This window comes from Psammomys obesus, unplaced genomic scaffold (assembly GCF_907164565.1).
Source record: "Psammomys obesus unplaced genomic scaffold, mPsaObe1.curated_primary_1811, whole genome shotgun sequence".
In the NCBI taxonomy this organism is placed as follows: Eukaryota; Metazoa; Chordata; class Mammalia; order Rodentia; family Muridae; genus Psammomys; species Psammomys obesus.
The window spans coordinates 5864355-5888338 of NW_026596152.1; the positions used below are offsets into that span (position 1 = coordinate 5864355).

The 23984-nt window shown below is 43.5% G+C and overlaps 1 protein-coding gene across 1 annotated transcript in view; it reads right to left on the reverse strand.

Moving 5' to 3' along the window:
* Positions 1-663: 663 nt before the first annotated feature.
* Positions 664-23984, reverse strand: part of Hs3st3a1 (heparan sulfate-glucosamine 3-sulfotransferase 3A1) — a 91412-nt gene continuing 68091 nt past the window's right edge. Inside the window, exon 2 of the mRNA XM_055594258.1 lies at positions 664-3321. Within this exon, the coding sequence (XP_055450233.1) occupies positions 2700-3321 (622 nt within the window). The 3' untranslated portion in view covers positions 664-2699. The remainder of the gene's footprint in view (positions 3322-23984) is intronic.

Below are 23984 nucleotides of genomic sequence, written 5' to 3' on the forward strand. Positions count from 1 at the left end.
AGGATGTTAGGAGAAACTCATCCCATTGACAGCTGTAAAATTGCAAGTTTGGTATTTACAGGTGCATCTGTGTTTCTAAACCCACTATTTGAATGCAAGATTGAGAATTGAACCACCTCATCATTGTAGTTATTTTAAGGTTGAAGATCCTACAAAAAAATTATAGTGTAATTAGCTCTTGTAGAACAATAAATATTTATTTTCTAGAAGCTTATTAACTCCAGTATTGGAATAAAATCAATGGCCCTCATGTGCTGAGTAATATTATTTTATGCTATACCCATGCTCCAGGAAGAAAAGGTTTCAGCCTGGAGCTGCTATCCTAGACAATGCTGCAGCCCAAAGAAAAGCTCAGGGGTGATGGGCGTGGCTTTGCGGAGAAGGCTTTAAGGAAGGAGAGGCCAAGAGTTCCCCCTGAGATCAAAGCCTGCTGTTTGGAGTAGCTAAAAGGACAACATAAGGGACAGGCGATTCCATTCACAGCGGGAATGAGCTCTGCACACTGAAATTCAGCAAGACAGAGAGAGCCCCAGTCTTGCTCCTTACACAGATTCAAATCTTTAGACACCTTTAGGGACTCTTACCAGTTTGAATGTTTGCCTGGAGGACTCTCCATTCTTTTCTTAAATAGTATGAACAAAAACATCTACTTGCAAGAGATCCTTCACACTCAATTTTGTTCTTTTATTATCTCTTCCATGGGAAAAAAAGGTTACTGAGTGCCGATGTTAGATACAATTCTGATTTTTTTTTTTTTTTTTTTTTTTTTGTGCAAGCCGCTTTTGCACAATGGCAGGCAGAGAGAGGAATACAACCGACTCAGAAGCGCAAACAGAACAAATTAAAAGATGAGCAGGGTTTAAAATGAGTCTCTGGTGGCTGCTGGTGATGACTCATCCTGACTAAAAACAGACTGCGGCACTGAACACCGAGGGCATAGACGTGTAGGAGACAAAGTGGAAAAAGCAACCTGAGTTTAGGGCATAATTCCCATAAATGAAATATCATCAAATAATCCTGAAGATGACAAAATATAGGGAAACTTAAAATGATGTTTTCACTTCATTTTAACCCAGTATTAGTTTTCTTAAGAGATTCGTGTACACCCTTGATGGAGCATCTGCGACAAACCCACAGCCATCCAGCATATTATAAAACAATCTTTAGTTTTCTTGATTGACAGCAGAGAAAAGCAGGACATTGTTTTAGTATATTAGAGTATCTGGCCCTTTAAATTTCAGTAGATAAAGAAAATATTGATGGAATAGAAAATGTGTTCTTGTTGGTCTTAAACCTGTGATAAAATGTTGCTGACAGAGTAATTATGAATGTTTTATATGATCAGCGCATATGTGCTCCTTGCTAAACCAATTTAATTCCCATTAATGCTAATCTTGTTAATATCCACTCAGAGAGCAAGGAGTGCTCTTAATAAACTATTGATTCATTTGAGCCATTTAGACAGAGGATGGGAGGTAGGAGCAGAGGAGAAGCCACCATTCTACCCACAACCATGTTTCTTAGAATATTTTCCAAACATTAATGAGCACCAGGCTATAATTCATATGAGAAGGAAATGGGAGTGGGGAGAATGTGGATAAAGTGAGTGTTAGGCCTCAATCTGGGAAAACTGGAGGATCAGGGAAGGAGCTGAGCTCAGACATGAGATACTACAAAGGAAGGCAGATTCTGTTTCTAAAACAAGGTAAAGGGAATTCGTATTTGTAAGTTCTAATTGAAGAGAGCTTTTTCTTAAAAAAAAAAAAAAGTCATATCAACAAGCAGTAAGCACTACTCTCCCATACTCTTAGCTGTATCTGTTCATCTTCCTTCAAAAGAAGAATTCTGTTATTTCTCTAACTCAAATGACCAGCCCATAGGTCAGATTTCCCTGTCTCAGCATGCTTTGATCAGCCAAGAGGCAAGAGCTTGTGTCCCCATCTCAGTGACTTCCTTGAATACAGTTATGTAATGAAGCTGGGCGCCTAGGCCAGCCTGGAACTCAGATTGCTGTAATAGACCCGCCCTCCGCCCTGTCAGGATCACTCCGGAGCGTCTTCTAAAGCTCCAGGTGTCTTATGCTTCCCCCGCCCCCCGGGGTGGGGAGGGAAGGTGGGATGTTGTCATAAAATCGAGGAAAAGTGGCAGGCAGGATTTTGCCCAGGATCCACCATCCAGCTTTAAGGTGAGTCATTCAACCTCCCTGAGACTCAGTTTCCCCTATCTCTAAAACAGAAAATGATGATTCCTGTAAAGACAAGGGAAACCTGCCCTGTGCGTATGCAGAGTATCACTAACTGATAAGTGACTTCTGGGAAAAGTGACCAGGAGAGAGAGAGAGAAAAGCGGAAGGCCCGGTCTCAAAGTCTATCAGGTTTCTGTACTTGACAAAAAGAGAGGTTCACCCTGGGGATTTTCAGCTTCAAGGTTAGTGGGTACTGGTGCTGATTTAGCCTTTCTGAATGAGTGTTCAGAACATAAACACACTGAAGAGATGAGGCTCCTTAAATACGTGAGATCTCCTTTTCCGCTATGCACGTGTTTGGTGCTGGTTATCCATGGGGACCATAGAGGGGTGGAATACTGCAACACACACTTAATACACAAATATTAAACCGTCTTTTCTCTACCGACTGGTACAAAAATATATTATACTTTTATATATATATATATATTTTTTTCTTTTTAAATTATATCTACTATCCATCCCAGCCGAAGTCGCGGCCGGTCATCTGGTAGAACTTGCGGTTGAAGGGCCGGTAAAAGTCACGCAGCTGCCGCAGCACCTCGCGCGCGATGGCGGGGTGCGCGCGGCCCTTGGTCTTGCCCAGGCAGTGCGGCTTGCCGCTGCCCTCCGCCTTCTTGAGGCACGGGAAGCCCTTGGTCTGGTTGAAGTAGAAGTGCTTGTCGGTGATGATGCGCTTGAGGCCCAGGAAATCCTGCACGCGGCGCAGCTCGCCGGCCGGGTCGCTGACCAGCCGCTCCCCGCTCACGAAGAGCATCTGGCGCAGCGGGAAGTGGCGCAGCCAGGGCTCCAGGTGCTTGGCGTACAGGCCGATCTGGATGGCGCTCCAGGACGTGTCGATGAGGCCCGCGCTGCGGTTGCGGAACGTCAGGCTCTCGAAGCTGGGGATGTCCGGCCGCTTGGACAGCGTCTGCGTGTAGTCCGAGATGGCCCTGGTCACCGGGTCGCGCACCACCACGATGAGCTTGGTGTCCTTGGACATGGCCGAGATGCGAGCGGGGGCCTCCCGGGTCACGAAGTAGCTGGGCGTCTTCTCCATGGTGATCTGTCCCTCGAGGGTTCTGGGCATCAGGTCCCTGCGGGAGGCGGGAAGGCACGTTAGAGCCTGGAGAGTAAGCCAAGTCCCCTTCTGGACCCCAGGAGCTGAAGAAGCCCCCCATCTGGGTTCTTCCCTGTGGGTTGCAGTTGCGGCTCGCTGACTTCCTGAATAGCCTGATGGTGGTGACTGCTCTGCATTCCTTGAGCATGGGCCTCAGAACAATCACTGCCCCTGTCATACAGCTTTTGTGTCAATTAATCAATACACCTCAAGAGCTAAAAAAATGCCCCCGACACAGGATAAAGGCTCTGTTACTGTTATTCTTCTACAATACTCAAAGTCGGTGTGTTGCGAAGGTGAATTACATCTTTACAAACACAATTACAGTGCTTTCAAATGGCTGGTGCCATACTGTTTGCGCCTATCCCAAGTCATTGCCCTCCACACAGAAGCTATCAATTTCTCTCAAAAGGGATTCCCTCAATAACAGAGGGGTTCTTTTTGAGGATTGATTTTACTTTTTAATTATGCGTCTCTGTGTGGGTTTGCAGGCATGAATGCAGGTGCTTCTGGTGACCAGAAGAGGGCGTCGTATCTCCTAGAGCTGGAGTTGGAGAGGACTGTAAGCCTCCTGAGCTGGGAGCCGAACTCCGGTCCCCGGAAAGAGCAGCAGCACGTGCTCGGCAGCACTTAGCCAGCTCTCCAGCCCGTCTTCTTAAGCATCATTTCAAATGAACATTTCTTATGTCCGTGATTTACTTCCCCCTAGTTCCAGTTGCCTGCCTCCAAGAACAATCCAAAATTATTGCACAGGAATTTCAGGAATAAACAATCCGTAACTTTTAAATTGCATGCCATTCCTAACAGCATTGTAAAAGCCCCCGTCCCCTGGTCTCCCTGTCTGTCTAGGACACGGATCATTCCTCTGTCCGCTCCATCCATGTTGCATACACTATCTGTCCATTAGTCACTTATTGGCTAACTCGGAAAGCGAATCAGCTGTCACATTTTCAAAGTTCCTGTGCAATGGAGGCCCTAAAGGAAAAGTGACAGGGCGTCAGGGCACAGCGCATAGGAGCAAACATTAATGCTGCAGTTGTATGCAAAAGGTACAGGGCATGTAGGGAAAAGGAAGGTAGCACATAGCACATAGGTCTGGTATTAGCCTGGATTTCAGACTCCCCCACTGGGACCCTTGGGGTGGGGTAGAGGGACAGGCCTCCTGAGTACAGCAGAAATGACTCTTCTATAACACAAAATACATTCATTCGTGTACAGCTCCTGCGGTTCAAGCTTGTATGTAATGGTTAGAAATGACCCGATTATCGTGTTCTTAAAGCCTTGGTTTCTTTTCTGTTCCTTTGGAGTTTGCTGGAAATCACTTCCATCCAGGCCCGAGAATGTATGTGCTGGAGGCAGAAAGGATGGTGTGGTCTCCGGGGGCTTTCCTCTCTCCTGTATGGGTGCAGCTCTGTGCTAAACTTCTCTCTTGTCTCCTGTTGATTTGGGGGCAATTATAATTCTTCTAAAACCCACCTAGTGTGTACTCACGGCTCTGCCTCCATTCCCTGGCACACTTTGTGCATTCTGCCTTTCTTTATTCCTTCTTGGTTAAACCCCCTTTCCTAATTCTCCAATTTGCATTTTAGCTTCTTAATAATGCCCCATCCCTGTTAAGCTGTGCTTTGTTGGTCCCTTCCAATGGGTTGAATTACATGCTTTTTTTTTCCTTCTTCTTCTTCTTCCAATCCATCTTAAGTCATAAAGCCACTTTACGTTTTAAGACTCACTTTTCAAGTGGGGATTGATGTGAAGTACCAGCATTCAACTCATCATCTGTCAATACCTATCAGTTACACTGAAGAGTCCTGCTTTCCCTTTAGATGCAAACATCATCATCCTCGTCTGCATTTATTTTTAATTTTAATGACTGTTTTGTTTTCATAAATTTGTGGTATCTATTTTTCATTTGTTCTGAAAGGATCCACTTTGTGCTGGGTGCCTCTCCCACTACCTGCCCCAGCTACACTGCTTGCTAAGTATACGTTAAGTGGGAAGCTTCAAACGTAAAAGATGAAAAGATGTCAACTGAAATCTCAGGCATCTCCTATCTCCTTCAAGAATGCATAACAATGGCCAGTTTTATTTATGAGCTCCCCCACCTCCACCCGGCCCCCTCTCCTCCCTAACCGTGCCACCTGGATTGCTTTAAAGCCAATTGGCAGACATCCTCTCAATTGCTTTGCAAGTATTTGCGCTCCCAAGTGGCTTATTTCTGGCACACACTCCTCAGACTTTGAGATGCCTAGTGCTAACCATGCCTCTGCTTATACGATGGAGGCTTCCCCCATGTTTGTCACTTTGGAAGTTTTAACCAAGTGATTTTACTCTTCTTTGAGGGGGGAAGGCTAGTTGTGCATTTGACCTATAGTGCTCAGCTCTCTATTTTTAACTTTAAAAAAAAATTACAATTTATTTTATAGAAGGATATGCCACATTAACCCTCTCTTGATACACCTTAAGATCTGGCTGTAGGTGAGCACAGCTCAGAATGAGCAACACAATTGAGATGCCTTTCCTCACCTGTGCATGCCAGGTTCTCTGAGGAGTCAGCTAGACCAACCTGCTTCCAGAACGAAAAATGCTCTTGATCGGCACAAGCTGGGAAACCTGGCCAGAGATGGTTGGAATTTCCCAGTAAAAGAAATGTGATCAAATTTATGTTGGGCTTTAAGCAAACAGCAAACCCTCTGACAAGGTAAGGAGTGTGTGCTGACTTGAAAACAGAGAGATGGGTTCCTGCCTTCTTGTCTATAATCACTACTTTATTTTACATTTTGCCCTGAATCTGAAGAGAGAGCAGACTGCCTTTGGTAGTTCCTGGCTGGCCTGTCTCTGGGAGCAAATAGACCCCTAGGAAACTTTCTCAGATTTCTACAGATTGTGCTTGGCCAAAACAAATGCTACTAAACCTCACAAAAAGAATCCATATTTTAGAAAGTCTACCCCAAATAGGTGCTTGGAAAGAGACAGCCCAAACAGGACTTCCCAAAAAAGTCACCCTTGTCACCTCCTGTCCCTCATAGGATGGGGAAATCTGGTTAGAGTAGGAATGGAGAATTACTAAACCATGGATAGTAGTCTAAGGTCAAGAGCTCTGGAGACTGATTGCAAAGCGTGTACGTGATTAATATTCCTGAACCTAATAACACAGAAACATTGAACTAGTAAACATTTTGCTAAGCACAGTACAGCAACTTTTTTTTTTTAAGCACTCAAGAAGGAAAAAAGGATGGATCTATCTAGACTATATCTTTCATAAATAAGTACTCAAAAGGGATGTGGTTTCATTTTCTTCTTGCTGGACTAAAAAGAAATAATATAATTTTTGACAGTTTATAGAGCTGATCTGAAATTAGAAAATGGGGTTTGTGGCCTATCCCTTCTAAATGCTGAGGGAGATGCTGGTGAGTGGGGGGAGGGGAGAATCTATAACTTAACTTTCCTAAGCTCAGTTTATTTATCTCAAGGGAAAAGTCAAGGTAAATGCCTCCCGAATCTGGCCTGTTAAAGACTGCCAGTGTGACTCTGCTGTAAAGAACATACCAAGGAATGCTCTGAAGGAGGTGATAGTCAGTGACCTGACTCAATGGCAGAAGGATGCCCCCCAACAGTCCCTAGAATAGAACTCTAAATAAAACCAGAATTTCATTTTCTGACATGACTCTGGGGTACCCAGCATTGGCCCACTGGGTGAACAGATATTAAGGATGCCAGCCTTGAAGGTCATAAGCTGGTCACTGCCTTTGGAAAGACATTGGCTGGTTGTATTGGAAGAGGTGAACACAGTCTGTAAGTGGATTCTGTGACTTCCCACAAGGGGCCATCATGCCAGAAAGAACAATTCATCAGAGCTTGTGTCTGATTCAGAAATCATGCCACCCTCATGTTTGAGCTGATCTCTCACCGGGTAATCTCTCTGAGTAATTTCTGTGGATAGGGTTGTTCCTGTAGCTGTAATATAGTGCAGGAAATGTTAGAGCCAAACAGGCACCAGGACAGACAGGCTAAGCAGATTGTTTTTTTTTTTTTCTACCAAAGTCAATGGTTAAGACAACAGTTGATGGTGGGGGTGTTGGAATGATCTGGCAGGCTTTCCCTCTTCACACTGAGGAGAGGACACCCTCGCCTTTGTGTTGGGCATCATGGATATAAGAATCGGGATGTATTGTTGAATTGGGTGGCCAACGCTTTGCCATGGTCTGCATACAGACACCTGTGTAACTGGAGAGTCATCTAGAAAGAGTGGTCCAGTCACTCAGCAACTATGCTCAGTATCCATGTAATACGAACAAGAAGGTGCAAGAGGGCCCATGTGTTTAGTCATTATTAGTAATTTGGGCCCTTTCTCCTAGATCCTCTCTATCCCCACACCATCTTCTCGATCCCCATCTACCCTGTGTAATTGCTACCAACCATTCTCTAGAAGTAGCTTCAAAGGAATGAATGAGTGAATAAATATTTCTTTCCTATTTGTTTTTAATAAATTGTATTTATTGATCTTGATTGATCACCGCTTGCTATACATAAGAATCAATCCCAAATTGCTTATAGATATAAGCAGGATAGGAATTTACAATGATTAATGATTATGATTAATGATATGAAGGAGGAAAAATGTTTAGCATGTATTGAGGAAATAAATTATTAAACTGATTAGTTGGAATAAATGAAAAGTGAAGATGTTTATCAAATGATACCATCAAGTGGTATAAAGATGCAAACTCCAGAGTGAGAGGAAATGTCTTCAAAATGCATGTCTGTCAAAAGCCATTTCTGTAATATATAAAGAATCCCAAGTCAGTAAGTTAAATTAAAAAAAAATAAGTAAACAGAATAAAAGAAAAATGAACGAAAACTTTAACTAGCCATTTTGTACAAAACATAGCATTCAATACTCTTGAGAAGTCATTACGATTATTTATTTATCAGGGAAGTGGAAATTAAAACCCTGTATCAATATCATAATGTGACTCACCCACGCTCACAACTAGAGTGAACGTGACCAAGGTTTCCAAGTGTGGGTGAGGATACACAATACCTGGCATCTTGCTGGTGCAGAGCAAGCTGACACCACGATTCCAAAGCTAGCTTGGCACCATTTACCAGAGCTGAGCACAGGTTCCCCAGCAACCAGCAATATTGATATTGCACAGCTGTTCATCCGTGTTGGCATTAGCATGGCAGACTCAAATGCTCATGAAAAACCAGGACACACACCCAACACAGAGCAATCAGAATGGAGATGGCTTCACATCGGCCAGGCACACCTGCCCGTGAATGAGTCCACATTCCCAGCCAGCCAGGGCACTGCATCTGTGGATGTTCCCCCAGAGGCCCTGGCATGTAAATACTTGGTCCTCAGTTGGTGTCTCTGTTGGTTGTGGTGTTTCATCACAGCTACAGAGGAGTAGCTATTTCCAGCTTCCCCCATGAAAAGGTGGTGATCAGAGCTGGTAAAGCACTTGCCACAAGAGCATGGTTCAGATACCCAGCAAACACATAAGGAGTCAGACACAGCACTGTGTGTCTGTAATCCTGGCACTGGGGAGGCAGAGACAAGGGGATCCTTGGGGCCCACTGGCCAGCCTGTTCAGCTGAATCATTGAACTCCAAGTTTGGCCAAGTTCAATGACAGACCCTGTCTCAAAATCATGAGGTGGAGAAGAAATTTGGAGAAGACAGAAGACACCTGTCACCAGACTCTGGCCTCCACATGTATGAGTGTGCCTCCCCTCATGACTGCACATGAGCTTACACACACAGAGAGAGAGAGAGAGAGAGAGAGAGAGAGAGAGAGAGAGAACAAAAAAAGAAAACAAAGAAACGCCTGTGTATAGGTAGAGGTCAAAACAGTTGTTGCCTATAGGGGAATCATTGTGGGGAAGGAAGAACAAGAGCTTTTAAAAAGATGGAATGCACCTGTCTGCTTGCTCCTTACACAGTGTATCCACTTTGTGGAAATCTGGTGGAGCTGTACACTCCTATTTGTGAGGCTTTATGTATTTAAGTTATAGCTGAATAAATATTTTACTATGCTTATAAAAAATAAATGGCCAGTTTCCCTCAAGGCTCCGAAAAGAGCGAGTGCTTCATAAAGCCCAAACAAAACAAAATCCCTTTTGCCAAACCAGGCACATCTCTGAATTGTAAAGGAAAAGGAGTGGGGCTCACCAATGTGGGATTTGGGGATCCCACTCATGACCACTTTCCCCTCACCCCAGATAAGCCTTAAGAACAGGAGCTCTATAACCTCTGTCCTACACATGGATGCCCATTCCCACAACTGGGGCACAGGAGCAGGCATTGCCATAGAGAAGATGTTCAAGAATCAAGATGCAGGGAGGAGTTTTCTGAAGATGGTCTGGCAAGTGGTGCTTGCAAAATATGTTGGAAATAACATTCTCATTTTTTCATTGCAAATCTGTAAGAGAGAGGAAATGGGCCTATGATTTTCTCATATTAATTAATGTGTTATATTGATTACATATAATTGTAACTAATACATTATGTTACAATACTAATATAGAAAATATATACTAATAATAACACCTAGATGGTGATAGGTGGTCCTTTCTGTGTTCTGGATTTGTTTTATTCCTATTGCATCAGTTAAGAAGCCAGAAATGAAAGGGGCTTAGAAAAGGAATTCACAAATAAGGACTTAAAACAACAGCTTGCACAACTACTGGAGAAAATGAGAACCCGAGAGAGAGGCGCAGAACACCATGGAAGACTCAGGAAGGCCTGGGCTCTGGACATAAGATGGATGAGATGAAGGACTTGTCTGCCTACATGAATGGGGTGGTCATTTGCCTCTAGACCAGTGGTTCTCAATCTGTTGGTTATGAGTGACCCAAATTGGGGGGATTAAATGAGCCTGTCACAAGTTTCACCTAAGATCACCAGAAAACACAGATATTTAAATTATGATACATCACAGGAGCAAAATTATAGTTATGAAGTAGCAACAAAGATAATTTTATGGTTGAGGATCACCATAATATGATGAACATTAAAAGGTCGCACAGCATTAGGAAGGCTAAGAACCACTGCTCTAAGACTGACAAGATAATCAATGACATGAAATGACTGGAACCAGTGTCCAGGTTAGAAAAGAAGGTACGTGGATGAGTGCTTTAGAAAGCCTTCCCAGTGTGATACAAGTTTGAGGAGCTTAGTGTTGATGGCGGGAACAACAGAGGAGGAGGAGAAATAAGAGTCACGTTTAGAGCAGGGAAATGAGGATGCTAGAGATGATTTATGTGGGGGTGACAAGGATGTTACCAAAGAGGATTATAAAGGTTTAAAGGAAGAAAAGGATGAAGACTTTACAAACTAGCAAGTTGGTGGGGGTGTGGGGGTGGTAATCCTTTCCACGCCACAAAATGGAAACACGTGTGTAGGTGTGTAGTCTTCTATTTAATGGAGTTGAATTACTTGTAAAAATGTGGTTATTTCTTCCCAAGAACCGAGAGGGGGATAGTATTGGTGGCAGTGGTGTTGTGAGACATGGCAGCTTCACAACCAGGTGAAGGCAATCGGTACGGCTTCATAGGAAACTCAGAACTGAGGGAGACAATACAGATTTCAGCCACATTCTGCAATGAATAAGCTGTGTGACAGGCAAGTCACTGTAGTTCTTCGGGCCTCCATTCCTTTATCACCAAAACACGATTGATTCCATGTATGGTGCAGGATGCTAATTTGTCTAACTTTACACTCTGAATAAAGACGGGCAACAGAGAGACCAAGGAGTCTGAACCTGAGTGCCTAATTCCATTTGATAAAAGTTTGTGACAGAGAAGACCCATTTGTAGCCCGTGCTTCCTTGAAATGAGATGGCAGAGTTACAAGATGAAGTTCACAGACCAGGCTGTGTTAAAACTAACAGATCCAGGGCAGCCAGAGTTCAGGCCTTGGGAAGAACCGTGTAAAGGGGAAGACAACAGACACTTAAGAAGCATTTACCACAGTCTGAGGTGGAGGCATGAACCCTCTGGTCTTAACCACCAAAGCAGCTAAGAATCTGAATTTTAGTTTCAGAAGACAGAGGGGTAGCATGATTTGCCCAGCGATAGTTATGCCTAACAAGAACAGAATAAAATTCCAGGTCTCTCTCCTGTCAGAAAGCATGTTCTTTCAACCCTTCCAAACACTCAGGCAGCATGAGTTTGACTCCTTCTAGTAGCATCACTGGCCATCTTGGACATTGTGGCTAAATGCTTAATTATTAAACGTATTCCTTCCTCCCTTCATCTTGGCATGTAAATTGCCTGTCCCTGAATTTGAAACAGGAAATAGACTGTTATCCTGTTTTCCAAAAGCTATCTTCTATGGGAGAAGCCTAGCTGCAAGGGGAAGTCCCTGGTTGCAACACAAGGACAATTTACCTTGAGGGATCAATAAATCTGGCAGTGTGCATGTGCATGCTTTCAGTCTGTCTAGCATGTCTATTTCTGCAAGTCTTCCGCAGCAGAGAATGCCAGGAAGGACTTTCTCTCTGGATGTCTGCAGGTAGTCCCTGGAGATCTCTAACCGTGTGTGTCTGAGAAGGGAGGAAACCACATTGAATTGGGAGCTGTCAGCTTGCTGTCTCCGGGGCCAAGGCTCACTCATGTTAATATTTCTTTTCCTGCTGCTGTGATGTGAGACCCCTCTCAAACCGTGACTTGTAAGCCTAGAAAGGAAACCTCCCCTCTGCTGATGTTTAAGTTGGCTTCTGAGGGAGAGGGAAACTGATGTTATGAATCAGCTCCCACACTGAGCAAACCTGTATGGGCCATTCTAATAATTGTACCATCCGTGAGAGAAGTTAAATGTTAAATTGAGAGTCTGGGATTCTATCCGTGCTGTGGACGGTCAGCGCCTTCCAAGACTATAATGATCAAAGGACAGCAGGGAATGGAAGTGATTGTGACTGACCCCAGGATTCATGATCCACCATGCATCAGAGTTTATTTTCAGAACAAAACTCCAGGGAAGTAGAGAAAGTGGAGGATTCTTGATTACTCATTTGGAGAAACTTGGGAAAGGCAAAATACACATCCGTGGTCATTAAATACCAGAGAGCCACCTTGAAAGGAAAGGACAAGAGGTATCGTGGACCCTGAGCTTAAAGAATGACCCTGCCTGCGGATGCTGGGAATCTCCCAGTGAACCTCCTTCATCACAACATTCGCTGAGGATCTACAACACTGGTTCTCAACGTGGGGGTCATGACCCCCACAGGGGTCACATATCCTGCATGTCAGATATTTACATTATGATCCATAGCAGTACGAAAATGATAGTGATGGAGTAGCAAAAAGGGAACTTTTTGGTTGGGGACCAATGTAACATGAAGGGCTGTATTCAAGGGTCAAAGCATTAGGAAGGTTGAAGAGTACCGGCTATACTAGATATTCCCAAATCTAATTCTCCTTCACTGGGGACTGATGTGGTCATAATCCTCAGATGACAGTTCCAGCTCTGTCTATGCTGTCCCAGATGCTGCTCCAAGGTTCCGTGTGACTCCTGGGGACCAAGGGTCCTCTCGTCTGTCTGTAAAACAATCAGAATCTAAGGAACCATGTGGAGGGGTAGGGATATGTCACCATGGCCCTCCACAGAGGCTGAGGCTACGAGGTTCCAGACATTGCCCTACCCAACCTGCAGCTCTCCTCCCTGTAGCTGCTGCCTCCCACCCTCCACGTGGGCAAACACTACCAGGCGTGTTGGAGTTTAGGAATGGAGACTCCCGAGGGCATGAATTAAAAACACAGGGGAAGATAGCAGAGACTGCAGACTTAAGACTTCAGTTCGTATAAGTGCCCAATCGTAATGAATGTTTAAAAGAAAATAAAACTATTTTACACTCTGCGAAGTTTTAGTTCATCTGAAGTATCCAAATGATGTGATGTTCAGAAGTGCAAAGATTCAAGAAAATTCACGCCCAGCCTCCTCTTTAGAAACTTTTGAATGCACTTTTTAGACAAATGACTGAACAAGTGAAGTTAAATGTTCTTGAGTGAGTCTGTGTATTTCTTGAAGGAAGTCTGTGTATTGAAAAAAAAGAGGCTAGGAACATCTAAAATCAGAACAGAATGAAAGTCATACAAAACCACACCTAATGTAGTTAGAATGGCGACAAGTTACAGAAATAAAGCAGAACCACACATTCCACGGTCTCTGGAACCAAAGCAGGAAATTCACAACCCTGAGGGGTGTTCATGTTTATGAGCAACTGACAGACAGACAGACAAACTAAGAGATCATGGCTAGATAGCAGATATCCAGATCCAAAGAAAAGGGGACAAATCTTCCAAAGACCCGAAAATGTCCCACTTCTGTCTCCTGAGAAGTTCCACGGAACTGGAGAGCTGGGAGGGTGGGGGCTGAGAAAGTTCCTAAGCCCTCCAGTGCCCTCCTGCCATGCTCAGTTCTACAGTTTTCATGACACAAACCTGGCTGAGATTCTGTGTGTCTCACCCCTTTGTCCCCTGCCCTATCTTACTTCATTTTGCCTCAGTTCTAAGATACATTTTAAGCAGAGCATGGCCACTCTGACCTTGGTTCCTGAAGAGTAAAACTCGTCACTGTGCACCCAAGCATACACCAGAACAAGATAGCTATAAATTAGACACCGTCTAACCGAAGAGGGGAAATTCCCTGAATTGTGTGGAAGCAGGAAGATTCTGTCCTCTGTGGGTCTTCTGGGCGTCTGTCTTAGGGAAGATCCCGCTCTCTTCAGCTTACTTGGTGCTTTAAATCAACCACTTAGAAGAGGGAAGTGGAACTTTCTAATGAAAGTGTGGAGACCATTGGCCAAAAAGCAGGTGAGCACTTGGCTCCCCAGCGGCTGCCTCAGCAAGTCTACAACAAAGCTCATCCTGGCTCCTGACAGGAGTCTCACAAGCAATGGGTTTGAGAACTCTATCGCTGCTGTGTTACTGTGGGTGGGGGCTTCAGCATGGCGGTCTCATCAACCTAGAATTATCAGGCCTGTGCAAGTGTGTGGACAGAGAAAAGGCAGACTGAGTTTCCCTGACTTGGCAAGCAACAAAGCAAAGAGAGAAAGGAGTGAGGACAGGAGCAGGGTAAATCTGAGACAGCAGGGATTCCCTTTGTTCCATTTTGGCAGTGGTAGGTTTTGGTTTCTTCATCCCTTCCCTTTCTACTCCTCCCACTTTTTTTCCTTCCTGTTTCTTAGTTCTATACAGAGCAGAGATGGAATCAAGGCCCTCGAAGTCTGAGACAAGAAAAGAGCTGGAGGCTGCAATTCTGGCAGCAGCTGGAGGCCTGGCTTCCCTGGATGTTTCTTCTAAAACTTATCTTCAGCATGCTGGATGAGTTTCCTTGATTTTTTAAGCAATAGAAAACCTTACAAATGTAATACCGAAACGATGCCAAAAATAATGCCAAACATTTGGCACAGCCTCACTCTACAACATGATGAGGTAAAGTTCTAGCATAATAACATCATGGCTTGAGGCTGAACCAATCTTCAGGACCCCAAGGAGTGAATGCCCATCAGCATGGCTGGGCTTTTTGCCGCTGGGAAGGGGTAAAGCCATCTACAGAAAGGGCGCCAGACAGAGGGCTCTGGTATTCACGTATCAGAGAGGCCTGATAACCGTACGCTCGCCTGCACAGGCTCACTACAGAAACCATCACCCAGGAAGCACTACAGTGCAGCCCACAGTCCTTAGGATGCTCTCTCATCACTAGCATGATTCAGGCTCCAGGGAAATGCTTCTCTGCCGTTGCTAAGTTTTTGAAATGAAACTCCTGGATGCTAAGAGCATGCATGAGACACACTGTTGCCAATACTGGAGATGAATGAACATGCTTCTAATTTGGGGAAGGATTTGAGTAGGACAAGAAGTCAGCTAAGAGAAAGGACAAACTAGGAACCCGAGGGAAGGCTTCTTTGCTGGTTAACAGGAACTATCCTCCTGTGGGAAGTACGACTTCCTGTGTTGCTGTGTCCTTTGCCTCTCCTGATCCAGTCCATGGCGGAAGGAGCTCACACTCACTGTGAACTCACCGGGTTCACACATGAAGACAGAAGCACACTTCTCGCAGAGCCCAGCATGCTGCTCTGAACAGGCTGATGAGGGAAATGGGGCGCTCATGACCTCATGACGTGGACTCTATGAGCAACTAGGAGGCATCCAAAGCTGGATCTCAGAATGCATTAAACAAAAAGGTTTGATTAAACTATATAGGCTTTTTGTAAATTAAGGAGTCCATTTTAAATAAGCTGCATTTCAAAGTTTTACATAGAGTAATGCAATTTGTATTTCAGATGGTACTGTATTGACACGCACAACTGAGTTCTTTTATTGGCTTTCATGTTCTGGCAGACAATTTTAAAAGACACATGAAAATGACTTGATTTCTTACATTTTTACATTCAGCCTTAATTTACATTTTTTATCAGAGCATATTATAATTTCCGAATTTCAAAAATTCTTTGTATCTACCATCGCCAAACTAAATTCCATACTCCAAACCAACATATTTTCTTTAACTTTCTGATTCTATCTGTGTAAAACACTAATAACAAGCAACCCACAGTGCCAGGGGCTTAGAGAGGAGGGAGTGGTGGGGTTTCCTACTGAGGTCGAGCAAATGTCTGGAATCAGGTAATGCTGATAATTAGTTTGATTTTGTTTTTTTACCCCACAGAATTCTGAGGAATCAGCCGTACCTATTTGCTTACACATTATCTACACAGCTTTTGAACTGCAAGTAGAAAGGGGAAGGAAAGAAAACATATGGCATGCAGGGCTAAAACATTTACTATCTGGATCTCTTCAGAAAAGTTCAGTCTGTGACTGAGACCATTACTGTCAATAGAATAAAACTGATATGGGGAATATTGATAGCAACATAATTAGTATTTACTGAAGTTAAGGGTCGAAAAATAAATCTTACTGTGTTTGAGTGTTATAGGTCATGATTTGTGTATGTCTTTATTCTATGGCTCATCCAAACATTGCTGGCCCATCCGCAGAAAATCCCAAATGAGCAATAATAATTAAATTGAGTCATCTTTGGTGTTTTGCCAACTTTCAGGCATATGAAAACAATAGATTTAAGCTTATTTTTCTGTTTTATTGTTACCAAGGAATATTTCTCAAAGTAAGGGAAAGGGCACATTTCATCTAACAGGGTCCTGGCTTAGCTTGATTTATAACTTTTTAAATGTTTAGACATGTGGTATGTGAGCCTTCAGCGGTACCCTTGTCCAGGGACTTGGATATGTGAAGGGTGGGCCCAAAGCACACGCAGAGGACCCGGGGAAGTCATTAGGAAGAAAAACGAGGCAGACAGACAGGACCCTCGGTGACAAATAAACACGAGGGCTGTCAGGAACAGACCTGCAGACGAAGCCGTTCACATGTGCTATGTTCCTCTACCACACCAGAGACGTCCCAGACTCCTCACTTTGGGTGCTGGATCCAGACCCTTCCTTCAACACAGGGAGGAAGCTTTGTAGGTTTTCCAAGTGGGCTCTTAAAAATATTTTCTCAATTGTATTGATTTTTAGATAATTGTATACATGCATACAAACTATACGTTCATCTCCCACCCCCATCTCAGATACCTCCCCCCCTCTGAAGATGCCTGCTTCCTCCCGACTAGACTACCTCCACGTCTTTTCTTTTTGTTTACATTTACAGGTAGGTTTGTGTTTTTCTGCACGGATGTCTATACCGTGTGTATGCCTGGTACCTGCAAAGGCCAGAAGAGGGTGTCGATACCCCTGGGACTGTAGTTACATGGTCCATGGTCGTGAGGCACCATGTGAATGCTGAGGGCCAAAGCTACATCCCCTGGAAGAGAAGGCAGTGGTCTGAAAATCTGAGCCATTTCTCCAGCTGTTCCTCTCCTCTCTCTCCCCCCTCCCTCTCTCTCTGTGATGTCTGTGATGTGCGTGTATGTATGTGTGTGTGTGTGTGTGTGTGTGTGTGTGTGTGTGTGTGTGACCACAGCTGGTGTGAGTTCTTAACTACTCGGGCCATGTCCTGTCTGAAAGTTTCACAACAGTCCTCCACTCCTCTTCCAATCCCTTTGCCCCTCTTTCCAAGGTTGAATCTTTTTATAAAAATTGTTTTAATTAAATAGGCAACTATAATTTCATTTGGTGCCAGTATGCCACAATGTGCCATCTGTGTACCAGATTTCTCTCTAACCCTTTTGCCTGTCAGGTTTCTTCCATTTTACATTCTCTCTGTTCCCCACAGAATCCTCTCAATTATCACATTTTCATAGTCTCAAATCTAACATGGAACTTCCTACCTGTTTTAATCTTGCATATAGTTTATTGAGTGTGGTCTCCCCAGCACAGGGTGAAGAATTAGAAAAATAGTTCTATAAAGTTCCTTTCCCTTCTTCCTGTACACTGAAACTGGGATTTCACGAAAGACAATGCCATTCTTTCCACCTGAAGTTCATCAGTCTAGGGAAATGAATCGGCTTTCACTTATACATATTTTCTTTTATGCTCCCAAACAAATTTTTGTTTTACATTTAAGCATATGTATAAGGAAATAGACTTGAGATGTTCAGCTCTCTAAGAGCACTATGTGATAGGCTTGCATAACCATCTATGATCAGAACATAAAACTGTCTCATCATTCCACTAGCATGAATTGCTTTGTAGTCCTGCTCTTCTCCCACACGGAAACTATCCATCAAGATCTGGTCTCTGTCCCTGTAGCTTGCCCTTTTGAGAATGGCGTGCAACTAGAATCATATGACCTTCTGTGATTGGCTTGTTTCACATCGCCTCCACGTGTTGAGAGCCAGCTCAAGCAGCCACACACATCAATCGTCCCGTCCTTTTACGGCTGAGTAGTATTCTGCTGTGCTGAAGCACAGTAGAGTCTCTTCACCTGTCAGAGGGCATTTAATTTGGTTCCAGTTTTCAACCAACGATTATAAAAACAACTGCCACGGCTTTCAGTTAAGGGTTAATATGAATCCGATTGTTTTTTCCATGTGAGATAGCAAGGAGGAAGATTGCCGTTTGGCTGTATAATTCTACGTTTAATTTTACAGAGTTGCTGGAGTTATGTGATGCGTGCTGGACCATCTTGCTTTCTCTAGTGTAAGTGTTCCATTTGCCCCTAATTTCGGCACTTGTCTTTATCAGTGACTTTTCAGTTTTGCGGTTGGCTGCGAGCTGGGGTGCTACGCTCATTCGCTACGCCATTGGAGTGCTTTGTGAAGATCTCCAGCCCAGGAAAAATACCAAAATGCCAAATTCCAAATATGTTTATTTCTTTATTTCTTTTACTGAAAAAGTATTTTTTTCAAAACATCATAAAGTCAAGAACATTTAAGTAGGGCCATTGTCATATGTGTGATTCACTGTGCACGTCTAACAGATACGCACTGAATGACTAAGTAGGTCGATATGTGCTGTCTGCACAACAGGTTTGTTCTCAGACAAGATTTTGATTTAGCAAACATGGAAGGTCTGCTTGGGCCAAGTGTCCTGTTAGACACTAGAGCTGCTTGGATTACCAAGTTCCTGCCTTCAAAAAGCTTGCCACCTAGAGGGGGTAGACGTTGTGATAAATGCCTTTCAGTAGCTGAACCACCACCCGGGCCAGGTTTTTCCATCCAGAGAATGTTAATTCTGCCTAAGGGATTTAAAGGAGACTAACCCAGCAGAGCCACGAGAGTAGAGAGAGTGATGATGATACAGTGGTACCACAAGTGGCCTTCATACACTCTGCAGAGACTAGAAAATGGAGGTGCTGCTGGCATGAGCAAGGAGTTCTCTCCAGCTACGTTAGGTACAAACTCATTTTATTAAGAGCTTTCACAATGGGTCATCAAGAGTCAATTGAAAAACAGAATATTTTGAAGAAAGTGTTCAAAAGCGAAGAGGTGGGGAAGACTGCAGCATTCTGTGCTGGAGGATGAAGAATTTAAAGAAACACAAGTTCAAATACATTGATCCTCCTCCTCCTCCTGTAGGAGAGACTTCTGTCCAAAGTAGCATCAATAATTCATTTCCCAGCACAGGAAGCATACTAATCACTATTAACTAAAACTATAGTTAGAAGATCGGTTTGAAAAAATCAACACATTGTGGTACGTGTATATAATAGAGCATTTCCAGCAGTTAAAAGATTGAGCTGCATCTGTTTGCAATGATTTAGAAAGGCCTGCACAATACCAGGTTACTCTGTGGGTGTTTAATTTGTATACTTATTTGTACTTTCTGGATATTAGCTCCCTGTCTGAACTGTACTTGACAGAGACTTCCCCTTTTTCTGTTTGCTCTGCTGGGACTTTTCTGTACAAAAGCTTTGTGTTTTGATGTAGTCCAACTGGAGTCCTGTTCAGAAAGTTCTTGCCCATACTTACATATCAATGTCTATCCCCTAAGTTTGCCTCTCATGGTTTCAGTGTTTTAGGATCTACGTTAAGGCCTTCCATCCACTTTGAGTTGATTTTTGGGGAGGGTGAAAGACAGAGATCTAATTTCATCCTCTGTAGTTGGTACTTGGGTTTGCAAGCACCATTTGGTGAACAGGCTGTCTTTTATCCAGTGCATTTTTGACACCTTTACCAGAAATTAGGTGGCCATAGCTGTGTAGGTTTATTTCATTTCTATGTTTTTGAGTCTTTTCTACTTGTCTGCAAGCCTGTTTTTATGCTGGTGTCAGATTATCTTTGTCACTGTAGTCCTGCAATATACTTTGAGGTCCGATATTGTGAAATCTTTAACTACTGATCTTTCTTCTTAGGACTCTTCAGGTTACTGATGGTCTTTTGTTTTCTGTTTGCATTTTATTTTTTTTTCTAATTATGTGGGGAATGTTACGTTGGTTTGTCAAGCTGACACTAACTAGAATCCTCTAGGGAGAGAGAGAGCCTCAATTGAGGAGTTGTCTCCATAAGATTGGTCTGTGGGTACATCTGTGGGCATTTTCTTGATTAATGATTAATGGGAAAGGCACATCCCACTATGGAACAGTGCCACCTGTGGTCATATGGTCCTGGTTTGTGTGGAAAGTAGGCTAAGCAAGACAGTAAACAGAGTTTTCTGTGTATGGGCTCTGCCTTAGTTCTTGTCTTGAGCTCTTGGCCTTTTGATGTTGGACTTATAATCACACATATAAACACATACATATGTAAGTATAATGTATATCTTATAAATTAAATAAATAGTCTTTTCCTCAGCTTGCTTTTTTGACCACAGTGTTTATCATAGCAACAGAAAAATCAAGACTAGCACAAATGTATTTGGAATTTCCTGAGGGACTCTCGAATGTGTAGATTGCTTTTGACAGCAGAGGTATCTTCACAATATACAGAACTGCCCGTCAGCACATAGGCTGAGGAAATGAAGAGCCACAAATGACCAATAGACATGTTCAAGAGTACTCAATACCTCTAGTCATCAGTAAAATGCATGTTAAAACCAGAGCTACGCCTTACTCCTGTCATATTATCAGGAGGCTGACTACAAATGTCAGTAAGGATATGGGGATAGAGGACCGCTTATTCATTCTGATAGGAGTACAAATTAATACAATTATGGAAATTATTTTGGATGCTCCTCAAAAAATTAAAAATAGAATTATTATATGACCCAGCTATACCACTCCTGGGTGAGTACCCCAATAGGAAGGCTCTGTATTCTGCTACAGCGATAATTGCAGATCCATGTTTATTCTTGTTCTAGTCACAACAGTGAGGAAACATAATCAACCTAGCTGCATACAAACAGAGGAATGTTAATACTTTTCAGCTCCATCCCATTTTCTGCAAATTTCTGTGTTCTTCCCTCACTGTTAAGGCATGCCTGCCTAGGCTGTCTTCTAGAGGATGAGAGATGAAGGGAAGTTGAGTCACCTCTGCTGCAGCAGCTAAAGCCTCTTTAGGTCACCCTTTAGCAGTTGAACTCCTCAGACATGTTTGTGCAGCTGAAATCATCTAGCCATCTGGTTGACCCACTGGAGACCACATGAGCCAGACTAGCTGAGATTCCTAGGTAGCATGCATCAGCTAAATGTCGCAGATCTGCTTAATGAATAGCTGTTGCATGTCTGAGGTTTCGAGTGATGTTAGGAAGCATTGTTTTAGCCATAGGTATTTGGGATCCTGAGGTTTTATTACTAGAAGCTTAACAAAATGCGGGGAGAGGCACCCGCATAACTGACAATAGGTGCCTCTACAGAATGCAACTGCTGGCCAACACTCTACTTCCAAAGATGTAAGCACTAAGGAATGGAATTGCTACTACCTCTGCTTAATACATTCCTTTCCCTTGACTGTTCATAAAATGACAGAAATCTGTAAGATAAGAAAATAAGTCCTAATCCTGGTGGCTATCCTGGCTTTATAAGAGTCTGAAGGAACATAGTGCTGACATTGTTTGTCAAAAGCCGTAGAGTAGCCAACTTTTACTTTTGTCTCAACACTGATGGGCTGGCTATTCATGAATGAGCTACTTAATCACTATTTTATCCCAGTTTTTCTTTCTGTAGATACAAGTGGCTCCAGCTGGGAGTGGGGTGATTTGGGTCATGATTACGCCTCTTTCAAACTGGAAGAGCCACAGTAAGAAATGGTTACAATACCAATCTTGTCCAAATGTAAGTTAAAAGGGTTTCAGACGCTGAGACTGGTGGTGATGGTGGAACTAGCAGCGGTGCTGAACATGGAGACAGAGGAGTTTAGTCATAGTGACAGCAGGTTGTCGTATGATCTATAAACTCCTTGATGCTTCTCTTGCGGCTTTTCAGAGGACTCAGCTAGCTGGGCTATGCGACAGACAACCAAATACCAATATGCTTAGCTATTCCTTTCACTCACACCAACTGTCTGAGAGAAGGTACGGCATTGTTTAACTCTTGCCAAGAACAGGAGTATAATGAAAATTATTTGCTGATGTGATTTTGTTGATTGCTCTCCATTAAGTTTTGACAAATACTTTCAACCATCTGGAAGGCATTGAAAATGATGGTATACATAGCATGTATCTGAGGGCCATTTCCTAGTACACAATACAGGATGTTTTAGGGAGAGCAGACTGAGGATACAGCATGAAATCAGGTCAAGATCAGATGAGCTTCACTATGGACAGCTCCAGGATCCCCAGTCCTCCTAAATGTGTAACGTGTTTTGGGGCAAACAAATCTAGGGATTCTATCAGTTCTACTGCGCACTGACATATTAGAAGCTTGTAGCCTGGTAATATAAAATACCTGGCATTCTGTGCTGGATGCTTTTATGTCAACTTTCCCCAAGCTAAAGTCAATCAGAGGAGGGAACCTCAGTTAAGAAAATGTCTCCATAAAAACAGGTTGATGTCAGGCCTGTAAGGCATTTTTTAAAATTAGTGATTGATGGAGGAAGGCTCAGCCTATTGTGGTGGTGCCGCCCATGGACTCCTGGCCCTGGGTTCTACAAGAAAGCTGAGCAAGCCATGCAGAGCAATGCAGCAAGCAGCATCCCTCCATGGTCTCTGCATCAGCCCCTGCCCCCAGGTTCCAGCCCTGCTTGAGTTCCTGTCCTGACTTCCTTCAGTGATGAGCAGTAATATGGAAGTATAAGCCAAACAAACCCTTTCCTCCTTAATTTGTTTTTGGTCATGGATTTTCATAGAAGCAATAGAAACCTTAACTAAGACACCTGTCATTCAGTCAACCAAGCAGAATCACAAACCTATGACCCTACCCTCTAGGCTACTACAGCTTTTAGAAATGTTCCCAGCAAGTACATGTCTGGGGAAGCAATCAATAGTGGTTACTGCTAGCAACACAGACAAATATACAGATGTATTCACCTGGCTTAAAAAGAACTCTCTTGCTCATGATAAAAGCAGACCATCATTTAGGCATGTCACTATAATAATCTCAACCCTTCTGCCCAAAAGTGGATCCATCCACTGCAAGCTCTTTATCATTGAGGAGAGTTCTGTCAGGTTTTCTGTGACCCATTCTTGCCCTTCCTTTCCCTGTGGCAGCAGCTGCCTTCCAGCTCTTCATGGCATGCCCCCAATTCCTGCCTCTCCACTTTGCTCGGAACCTGCCCCTTGGCATGACTGACCTAGAGATGGCATTAGAAGACCCTCCATTTTGTGTTCTGCTTTCAGATTCCTTCTAATGGCCCATTTCTTTGGAGGCATACAAAAGCGGTCTGCACTTCTCTACCCCAGTGAGCAGGATGTCCTGAGCTTTTTGATGCCCCAGCCTTTCCCAATATAGACTTCATCTTGGGAAAAGGAGTAATTAGCCTGATGGGAACTAAACAGCTATTTCAGCAGTTTCCTTACTGCTGGGTTCTGAAGCAACAGAGGGCCAGGCAGGTCAGAAAGAAGTTGAGCGTGCTGGAGTTTCAATGCCCCACTAAGCTCAAATACCAACTACTGGCACCCAAAGCTCATTAGTTCTGACCAACACAGCTAATCACCGCAGTGATGAATCAGCTTTCATGAGCACTCAGAGAAGCAGCCACTAATGTTTTAACCTCAAAGTGCCCTGGATGGCCTGGAAGACCCATGTCTCACGTGTTGCTATAAACTTGAAAAACAGTGCGTCAAGTGCTGTGATATGGAAATCTAGGGTCACTTGGTACAGTCCTTATATGGCCTAACACGGCTCCTGGGGAAACCTTGGCATGCAA